The following is a 24637-nucleotide window of genomic DNA, read 5'->3' on the forward strand; positions in this document are numbered from 1 at the left end:
ACTTTGAGTTGCATTTTATGTATGACATGTGCTATATAAATAAAGTTTAATATGTGAAGTACTTTAGTTGTCAAGGATGCAGACAGAGTTGAACCCAGGAGCAAAGTCACAACAAACTAGAGTATAATAATAAAGTATTTAATAAAGAATTACGAGATATCTTACACAGGGGAATGCAGGTAGGAATCAGGCATGAATCAGAATGACATCAAAGTCAACACATGAACAGGCAGGACATCTGTGACACAGGTTATGAACTGACAATGAGTGTTTGTACTGAGTCCAGTTTTATAGTGAGCAGGTTGATTGGAGAAGTGTTCACTGCTGGGCTGATTAGGTAGTTGACAGGTGTGTAAATGGAACTGGGTGTGCTGGAATGGGATATGGGAGGCCAGTGTGGAGACTGAGGGAGAGACAGAATGTGACAGAGTTGCATTTTATGTATGAAATGTGCTATATAAATAAAGTTTACACCACTGACTGTCCCTCCATATAAAATAAAGGCGAAAGTCACAAAAGAAAATTGATCAGTTACAATTCCAGACTATGAAGAATCATTTAATAAAGGAATACTTCCAGATTCAGTTAAAGATTAGCTACAATAATTGTGATATTAAAAGTTAAATGCTCGTCATATGACATAACAGAGAGGAATGGGCCGGACCCTGCGCGCAAGGGGACAATTTACAATTTTACAATTTAGGCATTTAGCAGACGCTCTTAATTCCAAAATTTTGAAATTTTGGAAAAAAAAGTTAGCCTCGTTTCTCGTGGGCTATAGCCCATATCGTACGGCATACTATAGCGCGCCGTTTTTCATCATTTTTGAAGATTTGAAAAAAATGACGAAATGACAAAAACGATGGGTTATAGCCCATGTTTTTTGAAATTTTGGAAAAAAAAGTTAGCCTCGTTTCTCATAATTTTGGACCGTGGGCTATAGCCCATATCGTACGGCATACTATAGCGCGCCGTTTTTCATCATTTTTTAAGATTTGAAAAAAATGACGAAATGACAAAAACGATGGGTTATAGCCCATGTTTTTTGAAATTTTGAAAAAAAAAATTATCCTCGTTTCTCATCATTTTGGACCATGGGCTATAGCCCATATCGTACGGCATACTATAGCGCGCCGTTTTTCATCATTTTTGAAGATTTGAAAAAAATGACGAAATGACAAAAACGATGGGTTATAGCCCATGTTTTTTGAAATTTTGGAAAAAAAAGTTAGCCTCGTTTCTCATCATTTTGGACCGTGGGCTATAGCCCATATCGTACGGCATACTATAGCGCGCAGTTTTTCATCATTTTTGAAGATTTGAAAAAAATTACGAAATGACAAAAACGATGGGTTATAGCCCATGTTTTTTGAAATTTTGAAAAAAAAAGTTATCCTTGTTTCTCATCATTTTGGACCATGGGCTATAGCCCATATCGTACGGCATACTATAGCGCGCCGTTTTTCATCATTTTTGAGGATTTGAAAAAAATGACGAAATTACAAAAACGATGGGTTATAGCCCATGTTTTTTGAAATTTTGGAAAAAAAAGTTAGCCTCGTTTCTCGTGGGCTATAGCCCATATCGTACGGCATACTATAGCGCGCCGTTTTTCATCATTTTTGAAGATTTGAAAAAAATGACGAAATGACAAAAACGATGGGTTATAGCCCATGTTTTTTGAAATTTTGGAAAAAAAAGTTAGCCTCGTTTCTCATAATTTTGGACCGTGGGCTATAGCCCATATCGTACGGCATACTATAGCGCGCCGTTTTTCATCATTTTTTAAGATTTGAAAAAAATGACGAAATGACAAAAACGATGGGTTATAGCCCATGTTTTTTGAAATTTTGAAAAAAAAAATTATCCTCGTTTCTCATCATTTTGGACCATGGGCTATAGCCCATATCGTACGGCATACTATAGCGCGCCGTTTTTAATCATTTTTGAGGATTTGAAAAAAATGACGAAATGACAAAAACGATGGGTTATAGCCCATGTTTTTTTAAATTTTGAAAAAAAAAGTTATCCTCGTTTCTCATCATTTTGGACCATGGGCTATAGCCCATATCGTACGGCATACAGAGAATTCCTACAATTCCATGCCACACAAACAAATGTCATGCTGATAGGATTTTACTAATAATGTAGGCCTACCACAAAAAAGTTGTCATACTATGGGCTTACTATTACAATAATTCACCATATTTTACAACCAAACATAATATGCTATACTCATACAATACTATTTTACAATGAACTGACTTAGCTATTATGTCACCTTTATTTATTTTTGTCATAAATTGTTCAGATAAATGTACAAATATATATTTTGCTATAAAGGGTTTCCAACTGTGTCCACTGTGGCTGCTGATCTTCTGTTCATGACTAACTCAAACAAATGAGCGTTTCATCAATGATGCAGTGTATGTGATCTCATTGTAACACTCTTCTTCTTCTTTCTTCCTTTCCCTCCATTTCCCGTCCTGTCCAGAGTGATGGAGCCAATATACCAGTGCTGTCAGTGCCACCAGTACCAAGGTCATGGTCAGGGTCAGTAGCACCCCCTGCAGGATTCCGCGGGAACTTCCTGGGGCTGAGCAGAGGGGAAAATCACACCCGTATGAAGTGAGGTGAGGGGCGCTCTGATCATCGTACATCATCATGACGTAACATGTCGATTTGCTCAGACACATATGACGTAAATTCTGCATTCATTGTCAATGGCGTTTGTGTTATGACAAAAGTCTAGGCCTATAGAGCACCGAAGTCCTGACGTAACTCGCTCATCCCGACGATTCCCCTGGTTCGCGGAAGTAATTTCTCCATGGAGAATAACATGGGGTGATCTTAATATCTTCTATTATAAGCGTTGTGGTCCAAAAATAAACAAGCTGTCTCGGCGTTATTGTTAGGGAGGTGTCTCTGTATCGTTTGCAACAGTCAGTCACTCATATATGATACAGTCTGCTTCTAGCGAAAATCTAACTAATTCAGCAGCAGTAACATTAGCGTTTTCTCTCAGTCAGTTGATTCTTCATATCCATATGAGTGAAGCGGCCGGGGTGACATGTTTATTTTTCAAACACAGTTGTTATATGAGGCGATCTAAAATCGCCTCAATGGGGATTTCAATGCAACTAAACAAATACATGAACCTGGGGACTGACGCCCTCTACTGAAAGTGACGTCAGACTTCGGTGCTCTATAGAAGGGGCTAGCACCCCTCAAAAAGAAGATGCTGATTTATAATGACATTTGTATATATCGTCACTGTCAGGTGGATTTCCAAAACATGAATCCAATGTAGTTATCATTTAGTTAAAATGTAGTGCTTTACATTACATTTGCCAATTAGAATTAATTTATAAAATGCATCTGTAACTGTGAGTGTGGGATATAGTGAAGGACTTACGGCTGTAGACAGACAAGTTGACATAGCAGTTGTGTGCACCCAAAGGGTTGGTGACAGAGCAGCGGTACAGTCCAGACGTCTGGGATGATATGTTTCCAAGGTCAGCTGAGGCTGAAAGCTCATCTGTTTTGTAAGAGAAAACAATTGTCTCATTGATGTGGCAAAACATTTAAGCTAAGATAGGACATACCCAGTGATGGAAGAAGTACTCACTCACATGTTTTACTTAAGTAAAAGTATCAATCAATTGTGCAAGCAAGTCCGGTAAAAGTACAAAGGTATATTGGCATCAAAATACACATAAAGTACCAAAAGTGAAATAATCATTATGCAGAAGGTCCCAAGCTTTCAAATGAAGATATATAAATATCATTTGAAAGCAGTCGACCTACAAGCTCTACAAATCGCTCTACAAAAGTTATAGGTCTGAAGTGGTTTCGTAATAATAATAATCAAAATCTACAAAATCTGTTTCTTTTTTGTTCCATTTTGTTTATTGTGTTGCTGTTTCTGTTTATTTTTGGCTATTATTTTGGCTAAATCTACAAATTCTAGTAACTAAGATTTTCAAATAATTATAGTGGAGGAAAAGTACAACATTTGCCTTTGAGTTGTAGTGAAGTAGTAGAAAGTCGGAAATACTTCAGTAATAATACCTCAAAATGGTACTTTCCCTTCAATAAAATAAAACCTGAAACTTCAGGTCAGTACTTGAGTACCACAGAGGTATAGACCAATAACACAAGTAAGACGCGCAAACGCGGGAAGCGAATGCAGCTCGTACATATTTGGGGTTTTTTAAGATTTTTTTTTAAAGTAATTTTTTTTTTAAGTTAGGTTTTTTTTAAGTTAAGTTAAGTTTTTGACCTGGCCCCTTTTGTGCCCATATATGGAGCTGAGTGATTTGTTTGTGATTGATGCAACACACTCCATATTTGGGTAACAGCGGGACAGACACACAGACAGACAGACAGACAGACAGACAGACAGACAGACAGACATGATCTGCTAGGTCTCATAGTTAGTGCTCACTGCGTTCGCAACTAACACCAAGGATTTTGTATTAAATCAGAACACACATTTTGTACAACACTCTACCACTGTGAGAAGGACAGAATGATATAAAAAAAAGTATTTGATGATGTACTATTGCACTTGATAGGCCTATATCATAATACAAAAATGTCCATTGCAGCTCTTACCGTGCATAGTGACTGGGAGTGACACCTCAGGATTAAGCTTGTCCCAGTGTATCTCTGGGGTGGGGACCCCCTCAGCTACCATGCAGGTGAGGGTGACACTTCCTCCCAAATCAATATCTCCATCCCACTGGCAAAGGGGCAGTGAGGGAGGTGCTGCAATCAATCAATCAATCAATCAATCAATCAATCAACTATATTCACTGTCTTACACCTTTTCTTTCCTAAAAACAACCAAGCCAAGTTGCCCTACATAGAATTAGAAATCCAAATATCTTCTTGTGTATCAGCACATGTGAATGATGTGATGTAAATAATAATTAATCTTGAATAGCACAAGAAATACACCCAACATCACATGTTTTTGAGGATTCCAGCAACACTTGCATGGGAGCAATATTTGAACAGAACAAAGTCATCTATTTATTACTATTTACAGTTACAATATGGCCATCTATTTTTGTTCTATGCACCTTGCAAGTTCTGTTAGAACTCCACCACATCTATAATAAAAATAATAATAAACGTTATATTTGTAAAGGACCTTTTAAGAACACAGTCACAACTCACAAAGTTCTTAGCCTCGGAAACCCAGACATACAGTACACGTACACACACACTCCTCTCTCACTGTCGCTCTAATTAATTAGTCTCATGTCGCGCAGCTGTGTCTAGATTCTCCCGGCGGATCCTGCCGGGAGCTGCCTATGCCATAGAAAGCATATTGGACCCCAGGCTACAAAGTGCTTGACAGAAGAATCCACAATACATCACTGTCAAACTGGACATATCAGATAGTTCTCAACCTTTTCAGGCTGCAACCTCCCGAAAAGAATCATTATTTGAAGTGATTACATTTAGTTTGACTCGCTTCCAGCTAAATGTTTCGCCCCCCCCAAAAGTCTGTTGCTGGAGGTCGCGACCCACAGGTTGAGAATCACGAGTGAGACCCTACCCTGCACTGACACGTATGCCAGTCAGACCATGAGACCATACACCTACCCTGCACAGACTAAGTAGGCCTACAGTATATGCCAGTTATAGACACCTACCCAGGATGCTGAGCATCAGGTCTCCTATGCCAGGATATCCTGCCTCTGGTGGGTTGTTCACCATGCAGCGGTAGACACCAGCATCTGATAAGCGTGTGTCATTCAGTACGATATCAGCACTCCATGGGATGCCTATGCGATGGGGGGAGATTGTGTGAATTCCATTCACAAACTATTCATGGGGTGGTGAAAGGGAGAGAGGGTGGTGAAAGGGAGAGATTACCTATGATATTGACCATGATACCGACATGTTTCTGACCATGATACTGACATGATACAGTATGATATGGACAAGATTTTGACATGATACTGACCATGACTAACCATGGTACTGACATGATACTGACATCACGGACCATGATACTGACCATGATACTTGCACCATCGTATCTCCATGATTGTCTGCCTAGATATGTCCTTAACCACCCCCTCAGGTCCTCCACTGCTGGCCTACTCGAACTCCCTAAAAGGTGGCTACTAAGAAATATGGTGAGGCAGCATTCTGCTTTTATGGGCCAACGGCCTGGAATAAACTACCACTGCAGATCAGACAGGCACCCTCTATAGACATCTTTAAGACACAGCTTAAGACTCACCTTTTCACTCTTGCTTTTAGTTGAGCTTTAAAATATCTGTACTTATTTTGTACCACTGTCCTCTGCCTGATTTGCCACTGTGTTGTGCTCTATGCTATTGTCCTATTGTTTTAACTGCATGCCTGTTTTAATGCTGTTTTTGTTTTGCTTATGTTTTTCTGCTCTGTAAAGCACTTTGAGCTGCATTTGTATGAAAGGTGCTATATACATAAAGTTTATTATTATTATTATTAATACTTATTCTGACATGAAACTGATCATGATACTGATCTGATACTTACTGACCACGACTAACCATGATACTGATTTACTGTGTCACTAAAGCGGTGTATTTCGATTGGGCCTTTTCACTCAAAGGCTTTCACCTTTCAGGAAGAAACCAAAAATACACAAGGAGGACATATTTGCATAGTATAACCACACGTGGGTGTCTATTAGAGCAATGGTTAGCAAAAAATGTAGCCTGTGACCCAAAAGAGAAATTAGACATTCGCCCGGGACCCAACCTACTGATCTTCAAGCTCACAATGCGTCGCTCCTTGCTGTGCTTTTTTGGGAATGTATATTGAAAATGTTTTGGAATAATATTAGTTAAAAACTAGGAAACATTAATAAAAATAAAGGGACCCACAAATGGTTCCTAACCCACTGTTTGGGAACCGCTGTATTAGAGCATAAAGTTTGTGAACCAGAGTAATGTTAACTCTCCATAGACACATATACAAAACTATGGCACCCCATCTTTAACTAAAACATATAGACAAAAAGGTACAGTGCATGTTAAACGGAGTGTAAATGGTAAATGGTGCATTTTATATAGCGCCTTTATCCAAGGCGCTTTACAGAGATTGTGCATTACATTCACCAATTCACACACACATTCATACACCGATGGCGGCAGAAACCATGCAAGGCACCAACCAGCACATCAGGAGCAATTAGGGGTTCAGTGTCTTGCTCAAGGACATTTCCACACTAACTCTGGGGGAGCCCGGATTCAAACAGGCAAACTTGCGGTTACCATCCAGCCACCCTGAGCCACTGCCGCCCCGTGTGAGTGTAAACAATACCTGCAAATCCAACTCGGCCAGTGAGGGAGGGGTCTTCAATCACCTGTCCATGGTCATACACGATCACCTGGAAGTGAGAAAAGATACTGATGAAGAACTAATCATTGACTTGTACATTCTTGTGAATCACATTGCAGATACACATTTATTATTTGTATACTATGTGCAGTGACAATAAATTGAATCTAATCTAATCTAATCTAATCTTAAAGAGATTTTAAGAAGCGAGACATGGTCAAAGCATTTCCGGGGGTCCCCATCCAAAAACGTTGAGAACCCCTGGTCTAGAATAGGTTAAAATGACCCACACCAAACATGTATAACTGTCTTCTCCCGGTGAACTAGCTGTAAATTATCCCCAGATGCCCAAAATAAGGACCAGAGCAGACTACCTGTTTATACTTAGTTAGTTAATATGTATTGAACATGAGGAGAGGACTCATGTCCAAAATATCCAAAAATCCAAAATATCCTATAACAGCATAACTTCAACAATCAAGTATTGGTTGAAATGTGTGTGATGCTGAATTACAAATCTATAACCATTTCAACAATATCAGTATGTTAATAAATATCACTAGGAACATCCCTTTTTGCAATTTCAGGCAATTGAGATTAGCCTATTTCATGCAGACCTGCATAGGGGAATCTGGGTCAGAGAAGGGTGCCACGGTCCAGATAATATTGAGTCTGGACAAAGGGGTGATGGTGAGGAAAGAGCAGGGCAGGATGACGACATCACCTTGAACGACCTCCATGTTGGATTCCCTCATGATCACCGACAAGGCAGCTGGAAGAAGTCAGGAGGAGAGAATGTCAACTCAACTCAACACATTTATGTTTGTTAGTACGATTTGTACAGCCAGTCTACAATCTCACAACACATCATGATGGGGTGTGAGCATGTAGATTGGCTATTTTTGTCGAGTGACAGTCATATGATTAGGAGTATAGATTAAGCATTAGCAATATCCTGCCAAACACATTTAGGTTATCATTTCTATTACAAAAGTGACATTCTGAAATACGTCTCATTGCATTGTCCAGTCATAGACTGGACAACCCTACTGGCCCAACTTTAAAAATGAATGATATCTATACAATATGTTGGATACTGTGGAGGAGGTGGCCCAAACGCTAACCTGACTCTGCACTGTGGCAGGGAAGAAAAGCTCCTTCAGCAACAGACTGTTACACCCACGTTGCGAGAAAGGAACTATAGGAGATCTTTGCTGCCTGCAGCAATAACAAGACAAGACAGTACAACTGCTCATCTGCGGTTGGCTTGATCAGGATTATTAGTATGGGAATGTTGAATTCAAGCCATTGGACTCATTACATTTTGGTCTGTCGTTTTTTTTAATATATATTGTAGGTTGGCTATGCTTAGATGCCTATTTTCTAATCACGCCGCTCTAACAATCCAAGTCTGAACGCACCTTTAGGTGCTTCCCTGTCATCTATCGTGCTTCCTATTCCTATGGTGCTTCCAGAATGCAAAGAGAAACTATAGGATCACAAGAAAACCAAGAAGCACTAAACAACATACTATCAAAATAAGGCTACATTGAAATGATTAGAAGAATCCCAGGTAAACAATGCTATCTAAATTGCATTCTTAACATTGTGGTCAAGAAAAACTATTTGCAGATTAACCTTCAACACACACAAATGTGGAAGTGTGGGGTTTAACTTCATTATGAACCTGCAGACAGGCGGATGAGGCATGCCTTTCCCTCATTACTGTAACAATGAAAACCCTCCCCCTCCTTGTTGTCCTCAATGTGTGTGTGTGCATATTGGTTGTTAATTACACTTGACAGCTGAGAGCAGAACAAGAGCCCAATTCACTGCAATGAAAGCATACAACTCTCCATTTCCATGTAACCTATTTTCACAGATAAGTAAAAATTCTCAGTGTTAATTTAAAACGAGGAAGGAATAATTTGATAGCGTTACAACTTACAATGGTTGTTTTGCTTCCATAGTAAGAACGTTGACATTGAGTTGAGTAGCAGCTACAGTAAGAAGTATATGCCAGACTCACTTGACTATGTTTTAGTTTACATTTTAAAAGCAAACACATTTTTCCATATTCTTTTACATTGATTAAATAAATTATTATGAAATAAACAAGAAAACAACTGTAGATCACTGATGACAGGTGTTATTTTATTTATTTTTAGGAGTAGCTACAATACATTACAGGTACAAAACTAAAACATCTCTGTATGCTCATGGAGCTCACAGTAGTTGATGCCAAACAGTATCTACTTAGTATCTATTCTATACATTTCCCATACATTGCAGGGGTACACTCACTGTAACTTCATTTTCTCTCCCTAGGTATTCACAGTAGGATGAGTGAAAGGAAAATACAGATCTATTTGAAGGGAAATCCATTTGTGTAAAAGATGGTTACACATCGTCTCTAAACCCCACAGTCTTTGTGCTGTGCTAATGACCTAGATTAACCAGTCGGGTGAGTTTAATCAGTTCATTTTTGTATTTAGTCATGAGCCGTTTTCATTGTTCCATCTAGTATTCTTCTTCCTTTCCTGAAAACTACAAATGACCAGAGTACAGACATGAAGTTCACCCACTTGAACTTCTGTCAACCTGTGATGTGACAATACATTTGAAGTTGACTTCTAATGAGACATAAAATAGATTTTGCTTACCATTCTCAGTAGTGGTAAAATACACACACAAGGTCCAGAACAACCATCTTCCAGAGCCACCCATAGCAAAGACCAAAGAAATCCCTTCTGCAGCACGTTGTCCACGTTTAATCCACTGAGTGATGCAACTAACCACACCCCTTGTTTCTCACAAACACACAAACAAATATTCGGATAGTATATAGTCAGAACAGTGTTATGATGATAGTAGTGCATTATGTCCCCAACAGCTTTGGTTGATCCAAGGAGAAGTGAGAAGTTGAGCTCTTTTAACCCATTCAGGACAGAGGCCGATTCTAAAAACACCTTCTAAATCCTGAATTAAGTTTGCTGAAAACCTTCAATTTATTAAAAAATATACTAAATTGTTATGCTGCTATATACTGTACATAAGAACCCCAAAAGGGGTTCTCGTCCAGAAGAGTCAAAACACCAACAGGGGTTCCTGTCCTGAATGGGTTCTTCAACCCTAGAGCTCATGGCAATCTCTTGAATTGACTGGTCTTAATCCATTTTACTATTAAGTTAATTCATATGCCGTCTAATCAGGAAGCAGGTGAATGCAATGAAATTATGCATGCAAGGCATTTTTCTTTAAGAGAAAATAATCCAAATAATCCTATACAGTCCATCACCAGGTTTACTTTTATTCATCAAATGAAAATGATACATCCAGCACCACCTCTCTGTGCATCCCAGTTTATGGTTAAAAAGTAAAAATGTTCTAAAGTTCTGAAAATACACATTGCCATAGCAGAGATGATAGGCAGAAACTGTTAAGTGCTTCACTAAAGATAGTGCTATTATACACTAAAGGCCTGGATAAATATATTAAATACAATTCTCTTATTTTTACTTTTCTTTAGCCAATAGCACATTTGCTATAGCTGCTTGAAACAATTTAGCCATCATATTGTCTTAGGCAGCTACAGCATTGCATGATTGCATCGTCCAACATAGACGCATCTACCCACGGAAGAGAGAACATATGAACCATGATTGGGGAGTGACATTTGGTAAAGTATGTGTGCGTCTTGAATTCTGGGGTTATAGTACACCAGTGCACGCAAAACCTTCAGCTACTGAAAAGCAAACAAAAAAATAGCTTTTCCTGTAGCTTTTATCGCATTCATACATAAACTGTGGTACACTGCGTTTGTATGACACGCGCACGCGCGCGCACACACACACACACACACACACACACACACACACACACACACACACACACACACACACACACACACACACACACACACAATGAACATACTTCTGAATACAGTACAGTTTGCCCACTGCTTGGACCTTCAAACAAACAAAAACAAAAAAAAACATTAACAATGTTTTCCTGCCATTATGGCCAGCCTCTGCCACGTCATTCTCAACTCACTGTGTGAAACATGGGGCCTTAATAAATACATTATGAATAAGGGAGAGAGAAAGAAATTGTAGAGCAACACCGAGCAGGCATGTAGAGATGTGCTGTGTGTGGACATGGTGGAGGTTAGAGTGCTGCCATTTCCCTTTTAGGGAGAGTGGGAGTGTCTTTGTAATAGGCCAGCCAGCCTATCACATGTGGATCAAGAGAGGTCCCGGCCTATCACAATATATATATATATTATTTGACAGTACTGTCCCATCAGAGCAGCATGGTGACTGGTTTCTCTAGGAACTTGCGGAACTCTGCGAGCCACTGGGCGCCGACTGCCCCGTCAACCACCCGGTGGTCACAGCTCAGAGTGACGGACATGATGCTAGCAACGTCAAACCTGCCAAAAAGAAATGAACAGCCACAAATATATACATTAACTTATTATCGGCACATACATTTAAAATGTACATTAGTCTATTCTACATATCTTTATTATCCATTTTTACTATGCCATCATCATTGCCACAATTTTCAGAAATTCACATTTCCATTCACAGACGGACATAATTTGTATCTACTTTCTTTTTTTTCTGTTTTCCTTACTTTCATTTCCCTTTTTGTATTGGATTTATAGTCTGCAATGTCGAGAGCAGTACAATTATCTATTGCATGTGACGGATAAACTTGAACTCAAAGCACTGAATGTATGTACCCAAAATACTGTACAATACTATGTAAACTACTATAATAATAATAATAATAATAATAAAAGCGAAAGAAACATTTGATTTGGGAGATCAGACATCTACTTGTTGATTTGTGGTAGCATTATGGATAATGATAACCCGAGCCTACCCTTTCTCATTGTCAGCGGGAATCAGTCGCTTCTCTGAACCTCCGATAGCGAGGATACAAGCCTGGGGGGGGTTGATGATCGCCGAGAAGTTCTTGATGCCAAACATTCCCAAGTTTGAAATTGTGAACGTACCGCCCTTAAAAAAGAAAGAACAAGAAAAGTGATATTTTAAAATTATTACCAGCTGTAAGTATACAGTTTAAGTTAAACAAAATCCGAACTATCCCTTTAAAGCGCAGGTCAACATAGCATATGGGTGGTCAACAACATCCAACAACAACATTTAAGGACTAAAAATATTATTTAAGACATTTTAAGACTTTTTCAGGAGCTGCATGACTCATACCTGGAACTCGTGTGGCTGCAGTTTCCCCTCTCTGGCCTTGGCTGCCAGTGAGGCCACATCAGAGCAGATGGCAACCAGTCCTTTGGTGTGAGCATTGAACACTATGGGTGTAATCAGACCATTGGCCGTGCTCACTGCTACACTCACATCCACCACGTGGTTCCTGCAGACCCAGACAAATGTATCTCTTACACAAAAGGTATCTGAGGAGATTTGTGTGTGTACAGTTGCTGTAATTGCCCCTAAAGATGTTGGGGGATGTTCAGTGGAGCAATCGAACCCAACGAGTTGCCGTGTCGAACGTTGCAAAGTTCACTTAGCCGACTCAGGGCCGTTCAAGTTGCGACCCGATAGGCAGAGAACAGTACATAATGTTCTGGCGAGAGCGTTTGCCCCAACTGCCACTAGACAGTGAACACTGAAGCACCTGGACACCCCCAGGCAGAACTCAGATTTAAACTGTACTGTAATGTACTATTATATTACTGTTTATGTAAAATTATGTAGCTTTTATGATGTGCCAATACAATTAAAACTAGGTTAAACATATTGTGTTTAACAGCTCTTCATAGCATGAATCAGATTCCCAATTCCCATTGCAATCAGAACTGCAGACTCACTCCCAATCGTCCGCCGTAGTCTGAAAACACACCTCTTCAGACTCCATCTTAGTCCGTAGCACTTGCCGTAACACTTGTCCTAGCCTCGACGACCTTACAGGCGTATGCATAGGCTCCACTTATGTAACTTCATAGCATTTTATGTAGAAATGGCACTCTATAGTGTATATGCATAGTTTCATTATATAGATATCCCACTGTTGGTTCTTAGCTTATGTATGATTCATTACTCTGGATTAAGAGCGCCTGCTAAATGCCTAAATTGTAGCATAGCCATTGCCTACATCACATGACTACTACAGCTAGTCTGGACATGTCAATATTATACACATAAAATTCCTATTTCATACAGCCACGCTTTCCCCACTGCATCTACCCATGTAAAGTGTGTATGTCTATCCAAAGTATTATGAGGGTATGTTTTGGTATTTGACTATGAAGTATGTGTGGTGTGACATCACGTGTGCGACTGTGTTGTTTTGCCTGTGTGTACTGACTGGCGTATGACTGTATCCAGCCAGGATGAGTTGGCTTCAGGGACCTTGAGGCAGGACAGTGCACTGGCTTTGATGATAAAATCATTCACACTCAGCTTAATGTTCTGGGCTTTGACCTCCTGCAGAGGAGACAAGACAGATCAAACAGATTTTTTTTTATTTAAGTACACAATTTTCTTACTATATGCTATAACTTCATTACATTTCTTGATGTAATTAGATTTGTTGGCCTTAGTTTCAATCCAAACCCATTTTTAACACACTAACCTCCCACTGGCGTGGCTGGCTGCATGTCGTAAGAAGCATGTCAAAACATTGATTTCTGCTTTTTGAACCACCACATGACAATCCCATTTGTTTTGCTTTTTTCCAGTTAATATTTGACACATCTGACCTGTTTTTCTTATGTTCTTTCTATCTCTATTATTTTCTCCCTTTTGTTGAAAACAACAAATGCAAAGACATTTACCTTTTTTTCACACCTGTGATGTGACAATAAAATTGATGTTGATCTGACGTTGAGATGGATTAGGTTTATACTAGTGTAGCATACTTGCTACTGCTGCTTGTACCTATAGTACAAATGTGGTGAAAACAACCAAATTTGCCGTGCGGGAGCAATAATGCTTTTACATTTAATTCAGACTCAGATTTCTTTCAACTGGGCACTACTTGAGACCTTGGATGCCCTCGTGTTCTCAAGCACACAAACTCACATTGTTCAGTTCCTTCCTAAGTTCCATGACTTGGTCCATGTTGACGTCTACAGACAGGTAGTAGTGTGGGATGGTCTGTTTCGACTGCATCAATCTCTGAGCAATAACCTGGAGGAGAGACGACATCATTCACAAAACCTGTGTGTATGATTGTAATTTGGGCATCATCTGAACGAACAACGTCAAACTTGGCGTGTGTGTGTCCCAGATGAGGGGGTGTGACATGCTGACTGGGACCAACGGTTTCCAAGAACTAAAAACCATGGATATCGTGTCTGCATGTCTGTAGAGGACGCACAGAATCTCTGTGTGATTGGGGTGGGGGGGGGGTTGTAGAAAACAGATTTCCCTGTTTGGCCAAACCAAAGTTCCCAAACCATTGGCTTTACGGATTGGCCAAGCCTTGCATCACGTGTGTGCAGCTGCGCATATATACAATGGAACTTTGTTTGTGTATGCTCATGTACTTCATCAAATCCCTGTATTTGGTCATATGGTGGGTACCACACTGGGTACTCTGAGAATGGGTACAACGGATACTCTGACAATGTACTGACTAGAAACATGAATTCCCAACTTGCACCGTTACTGAGTAGACCAGTGCCCATAGGTATTGCACTGAATACCCAAGGGTATGTACTTTGAAAAACTTAGCATGGACAGCTGCAACACCTCACCACTGGATGGCACTGTTGCGCAGCGACGCGCAGCGACACACACACACACACACACACACACACACACACACACACACACACACACACACACACGTCTGCCAAATATTCATATTTGGCAAGACATTTGACCTAATTTCTCATTTCATTGTCAGTGGCAAATATTGAGACGTGTGGGGACAAAAGCTGTATATAGGAGGGGCTAGCACCCCTCAAACAAAATCACACCTTTGTGAAGTGAGGGGCGCTCTTATCATCACACATCATCTCATTCCGGCCAATCACAATTTGTGCTCAAAACTCAAAACTGGCCATTCATTGTCAATGGCATTCAATATTGTGTCAGGACAACGTTTGTGTTACACAAACCTTCAAAGCTGGACAATGGAGGGGCTAGTGGCACGCCCCTCAACAAATCTAAAAATAACGGGCAATCGGAAACAAATTGCGTGTAAATGATCTTATAATGGCAATAAACAAGTTAAAAATATATATCTAACGGGCACAATGGGTGCTACTGCTGGTGGGGCATACATTCTGAACTTGAATCATTCCCGATTGACATTGTTACCGACATGCGTGGTCCTGAGTAGTAGTGATCATAAGAATGATAATACGGAGAGAAAGGGCAAAGACACATCTCCTACCACCATATGTGTGTGTGTGTGTGTGTGTGTGTGTGTGTGTGTGTGCGTGCGCACGTGCGTGTGTGCATATTCTCACCCTGCGGATGTTGCTGATGGGGATGTCCGTGAAGGTGCCAGCGGGGCTAATGATGATGGGTGCAGCAGGTGTAGGAGGAGGGGCAGCTGGAGGTGCAGCTGGAGCTACAGGTGGAACGGCTCCCACCTGTCCACAATAACAACAATACAAAGTCTCATAACGATCACAAAGTGCACGTTTGTTAGCACATAGCAAACACTTATACTCTGATCATGTCTATGACAAGCCCTGCACGGCCAGGGCTTGTAAGGAAAACAAGCGCTCCCCTTCCCACATCTAGCTAGAGATATGCTGGATCACTGTAAAATATGATATAAACTGATCTAAGGGGTAGATTATAGTCTCTTTAGTATGTCTACTAAACGGAAAGCAGACAATCAGAATCAAGGATCGGGACTAACCGTTTCAGAATATCTATTTAGGAGGAGCGGCTGAAATTGTCAAATTTGCTGGTTCACCTTAAGTCAGTCCACTTTAAGTGCCATGTCTTTAAGGTATGTTGGTAACTTGGTGTTAACCAGATACAGACATGGATATGAAGCAGGTGATTTGCAAGTTTCTAATAGTTGTAAGTAAGTCTCAAACCTCAGTAGGAGCATTTATTCACTGACAAATCTGTACACAGTGCACTGCTGCCATGACTGGTACATTCACTGGTTGAGTGCAGAGCGCATTGGAACTAGTCGATTAAAAAAACACTGCGTACCGGGCAGTTCATATTCTCCATGAACTATAAGGTTCAATACGAATGAGTAACATTACACACCTACTATCGATAATTCAAGCCTTGAGAGGAAGGCCACATCGTTATTAAACTCTATGTTCTTATTATTATTTTAATAGTTGGCTTTACATTGCTTGACAACTGAATGCAAACATATACGGACATGCACTTACAGGGGCAGCCTTGGGTGGGACAAAAGTCTCAATGTCTTTCCTGGTCACTCGCCCATCAGGACCAGAGGCTACAAATCAAAGAGATCAGAATTACTTTAATAAATTAGCACAACAAAGGCGGAGGACTCTCTGTCCTGCACAGAGGGGCATAACAGTTAATACGGAGCATATCGTCGCTGTAGGGCAGAAAACTACATTTTTAAACTTTATTTATTTCAATAAATCAGTGATATTGAATACCATTCATGTATATGTGCCCTTCTAACTAAACATCCCAACTCCATTGGAGTTGGTCAAACTTTGGAGATAGGAGCTGTTTTTTCAATCATTGATTAGAAGGGTGGAGGCGGAGGGTGTGTAGAGCCCAGGATCACAGTAGATGATTGGCACAGGGGTGAAAAATGGGTTACAAAATCGTGGGATATAAAAATATATAGAGAAAAAAAGAAGGACAAAACCACGTCCTAACTCCTCTTGAGCTGTAGTAAAGTGATGATAATATAAGGAAAGGACACATTCGAGTATCTGACAACATATAAAGTCACCATGCCAACTTTGATGAGGCCATATTGTGTTCTAAAAACAACTTTTTCTTTCTCCCAGTGAAAAAAGTGAATAATTTGGACATTGGACATTTGGCTGGTTGCTACCGGACAGCAGGGATATTCAGGCAGTATTCTGAGCGATGTGCTCACAATACTGCCTGTGAAGTAATCACAGGCAGTATTGTGAGCACATCGCTTGGTTACAACACCATGGTGCTGATGTACTATGGAAGTTCATAAAAGAGAGTAAGAAATCAGTTCATGTATGGTTTCATTGGCATTTAAAGGAGAATTCCATACTAAAAGGCTTTCTTACCTTTCTTTGTAGTTGTTACGTCCCCACCAAAGAGGCCCAGGTGTTATTTTGTGCAAAAGCTACTTATTGGCTAATTCCCCTACCATGAGCCCTACATGAATTGCATTGAATGGAATGGGAATTGAATGGGGCTATGGGGTGTTGTGCTAATTAGCTTTTCAATCGCTCAAAATTATAATTTCTTTGTATATATCCTCTCTTCATAATGTAAATAATATCCCAAGCGGCACACTTTACTACTTCTTTCGATGGAAATAAGCGAATTAGCATAACACCCCATAGGCCCATAGCCCCATTCAATTCCCATTCAATGCAATGCAATTCATTGAGGGCTTATGGTAGGGAAAATAGGCAATAAGGAGTTTTTGCACAAAAAAAAACCTGGACCTCTTTGGTGGGGACGTAACAACTACAAAGAAAGGTAAGAAAGACAAGAAAGTATTCTAGCATGGAATTCTCCTTTAAAGCCTGCCTACTATGTCTTGCTGCTTGGTCATCCAAAACCGATTCTCTCCTAGAGCCACATTCATGTGAATTAGAGATGTAATGAGGAAGGGGAGACTGCAGCCTCAGAGCAGTTTTGGAAAATCACTAATAGCTTATGTCTGCTCGGTTTTTTAATGACTTGGAGAGCACAACTAAATGGATTTCCATCGACAATAGGGTAGGCCAGGGGTTCTAAATAGGAACCGGTTTACTATTCCCTAATCCCTTCCCTACTCTTTCTATATCACCTTTTCCCAAATATGTTTTTCTCAAAAGGTTCTTTGACAATTGACAACATTGAAAATACAATCTATTGTCACACAAATGTTTGAGTTTAATGTTTTATATTAAGATCACAGGAGAAAATAAAAAACAAAAAAGCTAAATTAAACTAACCACTTGAACTAGCATCCTTATTTTGGGGTGAACATTTGCCGCAAATAGAAGATCTACAGGCTCACAGCGCATCACAAGATTATGTGCAGACTATAGAGTGGAAAGAAGGAGCACACCTATTATAGAGCCCTGGAGGACTCCGGTCAACAAAGCATAACGTGTTAAAAGGCACTGGGTATTGTTTGACACCATGCCAGCTCAGAAAACAAAAACATATATACCAAGAAAGAAAAAATGTTCATCACTTCACCATCGATTGATGGGGATTTCACCTTCTCAATAAAACAACAAACAAAGCAAACATCCGTGGTGGAAGTTGAACTCCAGTGTTTGGTGAATACTCACCGCTAACCTGAGCCAGGTCAATGCCTTTCTCGGCAGCCAGTTTCTTGGCAAGGGGGCTGGCAAACACACGCCCTTTCTTAGGAGCTGCTGAGGCTCCTACAGCTGGAGCAGGGGTTGGCGGCGTTGCTACAGGCGGAGCTGGTGCAGCCTACAACAAACACATTATGTGTCAGAAGCTCTTATACTAGACAAACACTTGTCAAGAGACCTCACTCCATGGATTCATTTGGTTGGGACAAGCTATCAATCTCAAGAAGACAAGACTGACTGCTGTGTTTTGTCAGAGAAGAGTACGAGCAAGTGAGCGAGTGTCTCACCGGTGCTGGGGCTGATGGGGGGCTGACATCAGCCACTCCTCCGGTCTCCACGTAGTCTTTAAATGCTGCGATGTCGCTCTCCTTCTCTACAATAATGCACAGCGGAGTCCCCAGGGGAACGTCTCGGGTACCCTCCTCTATCATGATCTTTGCCAAGTATCCTTCCTCCTGCACCTCAAAACCTGTTTACAAACACATGAAAACATGCCGATCCTTGCTGAGGCATATTTTTCACCACTTTCAGGCCACTAGATTAGATTATTAATCACTTTGAGATTACAAGATCATTAGTGAACACTAGTCTGTTTACCAATGGTTGCCTTGTCCGTCTCAATCTCAGCCAGCAGATCTCCCTCGCTCAACTTCTCCCCAACCTTCTTCTCCCATCGTTGCACTGTACCCATCGTCATGGTGGGAGACAGGGCAGGCAGATTGATCTGTAACACACAAACACACACACACACACACACTTTCTCAACTAGATTCACACTGGAATTGGCCTCATGGAGGTGCTCGTCCTGATGAAGTCACTGTGTGTGTGTGTGTGTGTGTGTGTGTGTGTGTGTGTGTGTGTGTGTGTGTGTGTGTGTGTGTGTGTGTGTGTGTGAGAGATGGGGCCCGCCATCATCATAACTCAATGACACCAACCTCCTTCTTACAGTACAAACTAAATGTTTATTCATAGATGCTCTTCTATTGTTGTGATAATGTGATTAGACACAGAATAAAAAACAATAGAAATATAAGGTTCGTTATATCTACTGCTGTGCTGGGTTGACACGGAGGCACCCCTACCTTCAGGTGTGAGGGGTAGGAGCTGCCTGGGGCCGCAGCAGGAGCAGCACTGGCCGCAGGAGGAGGTGGAGGAGCGGCGGAGGCTGCCGATGAAGGCTCAGCACCAGCGGCTTTTAGTGAGTCCAACGTGACATCCTTAAAGGCTGCTACGAGGTCAGGACTGTTTAAAAAAAAGCATGTTAAGTCAAGGTTAGGCTTGTCTGCGAGAGGAACTTACTTGCACAAAGGCACGATGATGAGGCTTATGTGTCATAAATTGCCTGGATTGTGCCCACAAAGCTGTCCACACCTCACTGAGATATGAACTTAATGTAAACCAGGCCAGTTCGGCTTGTGGTCTGGCTTATCAAATCACAATGCAAGACAGATCTGATTTTGGAGCGTGCAGACTTAACAGTTAATAATAATAATTGAATTTAACTTTATTGTCCCCTTGGGGAAAGTACAGTATGTCCAATCCCAAAGAGCAGTGAGCAGCAGCAGCAGCGCAGTGCTTGGGCACCTTGGCATCCTCGTATGATCGGATGACAAGTTTAATCAGAAGTGTAACCACTAACCACACACCCTTAGATGTGGATAATGATAAATATAAATAATCTTTTAGTAAATATATTTAATACATAAAAAATACTAGCTTTCAAAACGGAAACAATTGAGGCCATCTGCAATGAATGGACACGCACCTGTCAACAGTAATGCAGATCACTGCTCCTATGGCGACGTCCCTGGTGCCCTCTGGAACCAAGATTTTGGCCAGATAACACTCCTCCATCATCTCAAAGCCTACTGTGGCCTTGTCTGTCTCCACCTGCACACACACAGCAATTATGTACGAATGCATACCCATATACTGCACATTTCTACACACTATTTTAGCTTGTAGTGTTCACACACTTGTGACTTCAGTTAGCATATGATGAATTGCATAATGCTATATGCTTGTTGCCTCTATGTGTATGATGTGTACAAATTAAAACATTTGCAAACGCAGCATCAAGATTCGTGAGCTGCTGTGATAGGAGAAGGATGTCAAATAGAAGACAACCACCCTAAAGACTACTAATCGTTGTGTGTATTCCTGCACTATCTGCATTTAGAGATCTCTGTACATAGAAATTGATTTTTGGAGATTCTGACTTTCAATTGTACATACAATTTGTCTTGATCGAATTATTCCCCTTTTGCTTTGGAAATGTAAACGTATGTTTTCTCATGAGAATAAAGCTCTTTGTATTGAAAATGTAATTTAATTGTGTACCACGTAGCAACCAGAACCAGACTGTCTACAGATAAAGGATACTCTCACAGTACAGTAGACAGAAACTCACAAACAACTTTTTACCTCTGCTATCAGTTCTCCCTCGCCGATTTTCTCACCCTCCTTCTTCTCCCAGCGAGCGATGGTTCCTGTCTGCATGGTGGGAGATAGAGCAGGAAGCTCCACCTGTCAGTCAAAAAGAACAAAAATAATTTAGATATGAGGCTGTATTCTATTCAGAATACAACTAAATTTCGTTTAGTGCACCCACTCCAAATAGCAGGATCATACAAATACAGCAGCTTAGGTAAAATACCAAAGCAGGACCTTGGTTTCAAGTACATTTAAATCTGAAATGTTTGCAAACATTAAAGAAGTCAGGATAAAGTGGGGGACGGTCTTCCAAACTGGCCCAAAAGATATATATATAATTATACACCGACACAACAACGCGTATTCAGGGCGGAGTCACCACCCCCAGGGTAAGTTGTGATTTGCTCTCGTTCACTGCGATGCAATTTGCGGCATTTCCAAAACTATATTGCGCAGAGTAGCGATTATCAAACGTATTTGCAAAGCCATACGTTGAAAGATCTGTTGCCCGTGGACAAGGCACGTTACCTCCGCAAGTTAGATATTATCGGCATAGATGTTTGTCCGTATGTGATTAAGGATTGGAAAAAGTTGCATTGGCTGCCATAGAAAATTCTGCCCAGGGTAAAAAAAACGGATGTGACGTTTTTGGGCGTTCCTGTCTTGCTCCGTGTCAGTGTATAGAAGTATTTGTTTTGAGTAAATTATATTTGGTTCTCTCCTTGTCATTTACATTTGCATTCTAGCCTCAGCAATGTTGCCTGAGGGTGGAACTGTAGTTGGACAAATTGTCATTGCTCCTTGCTGTTTGCACTGGCTACAAAATAAATGTTGCTGCATTCGTATTTTGTTATCATGAGACATCATCACAGCATCACTTCCCAGACAACATGTCACAGACACACAGTGACAGACAACACATCACAGACACACAGTGACAGACACACAGTCACAGACACCACGTCACAGACACACAGTGACAGATACACAGTGACAGACAACACGTCACAGACACACAGTGACGGACAACACGTCACAGACACACAGTGACGGACACACAGTGACAGACAACACGTCACAGACACACAGTGACGGACAACACGTCACAGACACACAGTGACGGACACACAGTGACAGACAACACGTCACAGACACAGTGACAGACACACAGTGACAGAGTTCATCCCACCCTGATATTTGGCTACATTCCGGCACTGCAAGTCTTTCCCCCTTATTATATTAAAGAACGCTAGTAGTACCCATTGGTCATGACACGGCACGTATTTTCTTGACTGACGAGACTTCATATAACGGAACTTTATGTTTCAAAACGACAGCTTTGCACTAGCCTACATGTCATGCCATTTCATTCTACACAATGACAAGCCCCCTCCTGCAACATGCAGGCTCAGCATGTCCACAACCACTAAAATTCACCTATACAGGCTACGGCTGTCATGTTCAAGGTCAGATTCATTCACTCCAAAGTGCTGTCAGTCAGATAAGTCCTAATAAATTATTATTTACCTGTTAAGCCTATACCAACCATGATAAGCCGTGAGAGTGTCAGTGTCATATCACTTGCTAATCAGGATATGTACTAGTGACAGTGACACTGACGATATGAATGTCATGTACACAATGCAGATGAAGGGTTCCCTAAGCAGAGAGAAGCAACCTGATTCGAATACACCACAGCGGTACATTATCCCGTACATACATCTCTCAATACATTACCTGTCATTAAGGAGGTCATGCACTAGTGATAGTATTACTATGGTATACAGTAAAACTAAAAACCTCGGTTTATCCACTTGTAACTCTGACAGTGAACATAATGGAACCAAATGTCCATTTGTACACTGTCAGACTCAGTTCATCCCTGTCTGATCCACTGTGACTAGACTGTGTAGTATGTGCATGTAGGCTACCTTCTGGTGAGGTGGGAGGCTGTAGAAGCGCTGGCTGAGGCCGCGACTGGCAGGGTGATCACACCGCAGCAGAGGCATTCTGTAGGGGCTGGGGACATTGCACACAACGCCCCTGGATGTGGAACCACCGTGGAACCTCGGAGGAGGACCAGAGTAGGAGCGGGAGCCGACAAGCCCAGGCCCCGTAGAGGTGGAGAGGACACGGGAGCATGAGGGGCCGCCGCGGGTCGGTCTGAGCCGCAGGATTAAACGGAGCATCTCGTGGCGGTGGCGGGCTCTTTTAGACGAATCTCTTAAATTATGTAGGAGTTTAGACCGGCATTAAGCTTGAGGCGGCACTGTGTCTCCCCCAGAACCGCTCCGTGTTCCTCACTTTCTAATGACCTCCCTTCCTCACAAGCCAAAACAGGATGCTTTACGGCTCTCCTTCACCGCTCTGCTGTGAAGTTGCCAGTTCTGCTAAGGCGAGAGAGAAAGCCGGAAACGTGACGTGGCCGATTGGGCCGATCGTGATTTTCTTGTCAAACGTAAATGAATGTTTAACCTCTGGAAAACTGCAATGATCTGTCTTCTGCGCCATACTTTATAGGGTGACGTGACGTCGTGGCCTGAAGTCACGCCACTGACCGTTTCCGTGGCAACAGACGTATTAACCAGGCAGTAACCACAAACCAAACACCGTGAAATGATGCTGACTGAATCGAATACAAATACATCTGGTAAACGGTAGATGGGATTCAAGGGAAGGTACAAACTGGCAACCCATGTCCCCACTTGTTGTAAAATGTCGCAAAATGAAAACAGCCCGGCCTGTGACTATGCAAGCAAGCGACCACGCGATGGCAGTAAAGGTCTGTTTTAGATAGCTGTGTCTAGTGTCTCCACATTGTAGTCTCATCTACTGTGTGTACTATGTACTATAGTACCTACTATAGTAGCCTTGTTATAACTCTAGCACAGTCAGTGGTTTTCAAAGTAGGGCCCAGGAGAAGACACAAACTAACCAAACATTCAATGGGTCGTTATTCCTGGAGGTAACCACAGAATATATTTTATGGTATGATTATTAGTTTTTCAATGGTGACCTCTAAATGGAAGCTCTATATAAATAATGAGGATGTATATTAAAGCTTTAAGTTTTGTTTTGTTGTATCTCATATTCAAGTAAATTGTGGTTTTGGTTCCTCAACAATCAACATTGTAGCAGAATGTGAACATTACATTTGAAGTAGTAGTAGTAGTACAGTAGTAAGAGGTGCTTTGGAAATATAATAGAAAAAAATAACATTATGTAAATATCTTGCCCTGCCGCTTTTTAGCTCCTGAACACCAACACGATGCACCAATGGGTGTGCACAATATGCTTATAAAAATGGTATAGTGGTAGGCCTACTATAACAGTATATTGCAATAATGCAAAAATAAGGGTGAATTGCAAAGT

The 24637-nt window shown here is 41.1% G+C and overlaps 2 protein-coding genes across 2 annotated transcripts; both read right to left on the minus strand.

Moving 5' to 3' along the window:
- Positions 1-2376: 2376 nt before the first annotated feature.
- On the minus strand, positions 2377-8792 carry LOC308327597 (immunoglobulin superfamily member 11; the record flags this gene model as incomplete). Its single annotated transcript, XM_080781120.1, has 7 exons — positions 2377-2596; positions 3416-3538; positions 4618-4770; positions 5667-5798; positions 7333-7399; positions 7968-8122; positions 8753-8792. 7 exons carry the CDS (start codon positions 8790-8792, stop codon positions 2394-2396), a joined length of 873 nt encoding a protein of 290 aa, XP_080637246.1. The 3' UTR covers positions 2377-2393.
- Positions 8793-10632: 1840 nt separating this feature from the next.
- dlat (dihydrolipoamide S-acetyltransferase (E2 component of pyruvate dehydrogenase complex)) lies at positions 10633-23617 on the minus strand. Its single transcript, XM_080780262.1, has 14 exons — positions 23197-23617; positions 21257-21358; positions 20598-20722; positions 19915-20074; positions 19430-19556; positions 19120-19301; positions 18803-18950; positions 16715-16782; positions 15818-15943; positions 14421-14528; positions 13705-13823; positions 12588-12750; positions 12241-12377; positions 10633-11782 (listed from the first exon to the last, which is right to left on the minus strand). The coding sequence occupies exons 1-14, from the start codon at positions 23452-23454 to the stop codon at positions 11653-11655; spliced, it is 1953 nt and encodes a 650-aa protein (XP_080636388.1). The 5' UTR covers positions 23455-23617; the 3' UTR covers positions 10633-11652.
- Between the last annotated feature and the right edge of the window lie 1020 nt (positions 23618-24637).

The sequence above is a fragment of the Protomyctophum bolini genome (assembly GCF_963924005.1).
Source record: "Protomyctophum bolini genome assembly, chromosome: 13".
Classification (NCBI taxonomy): Eukaryota; Metazoa; Chordata; class Actinopteri; order Myctophiformes; family Myctophidae; genus Protomyctophum; species Protomyctophum bolini.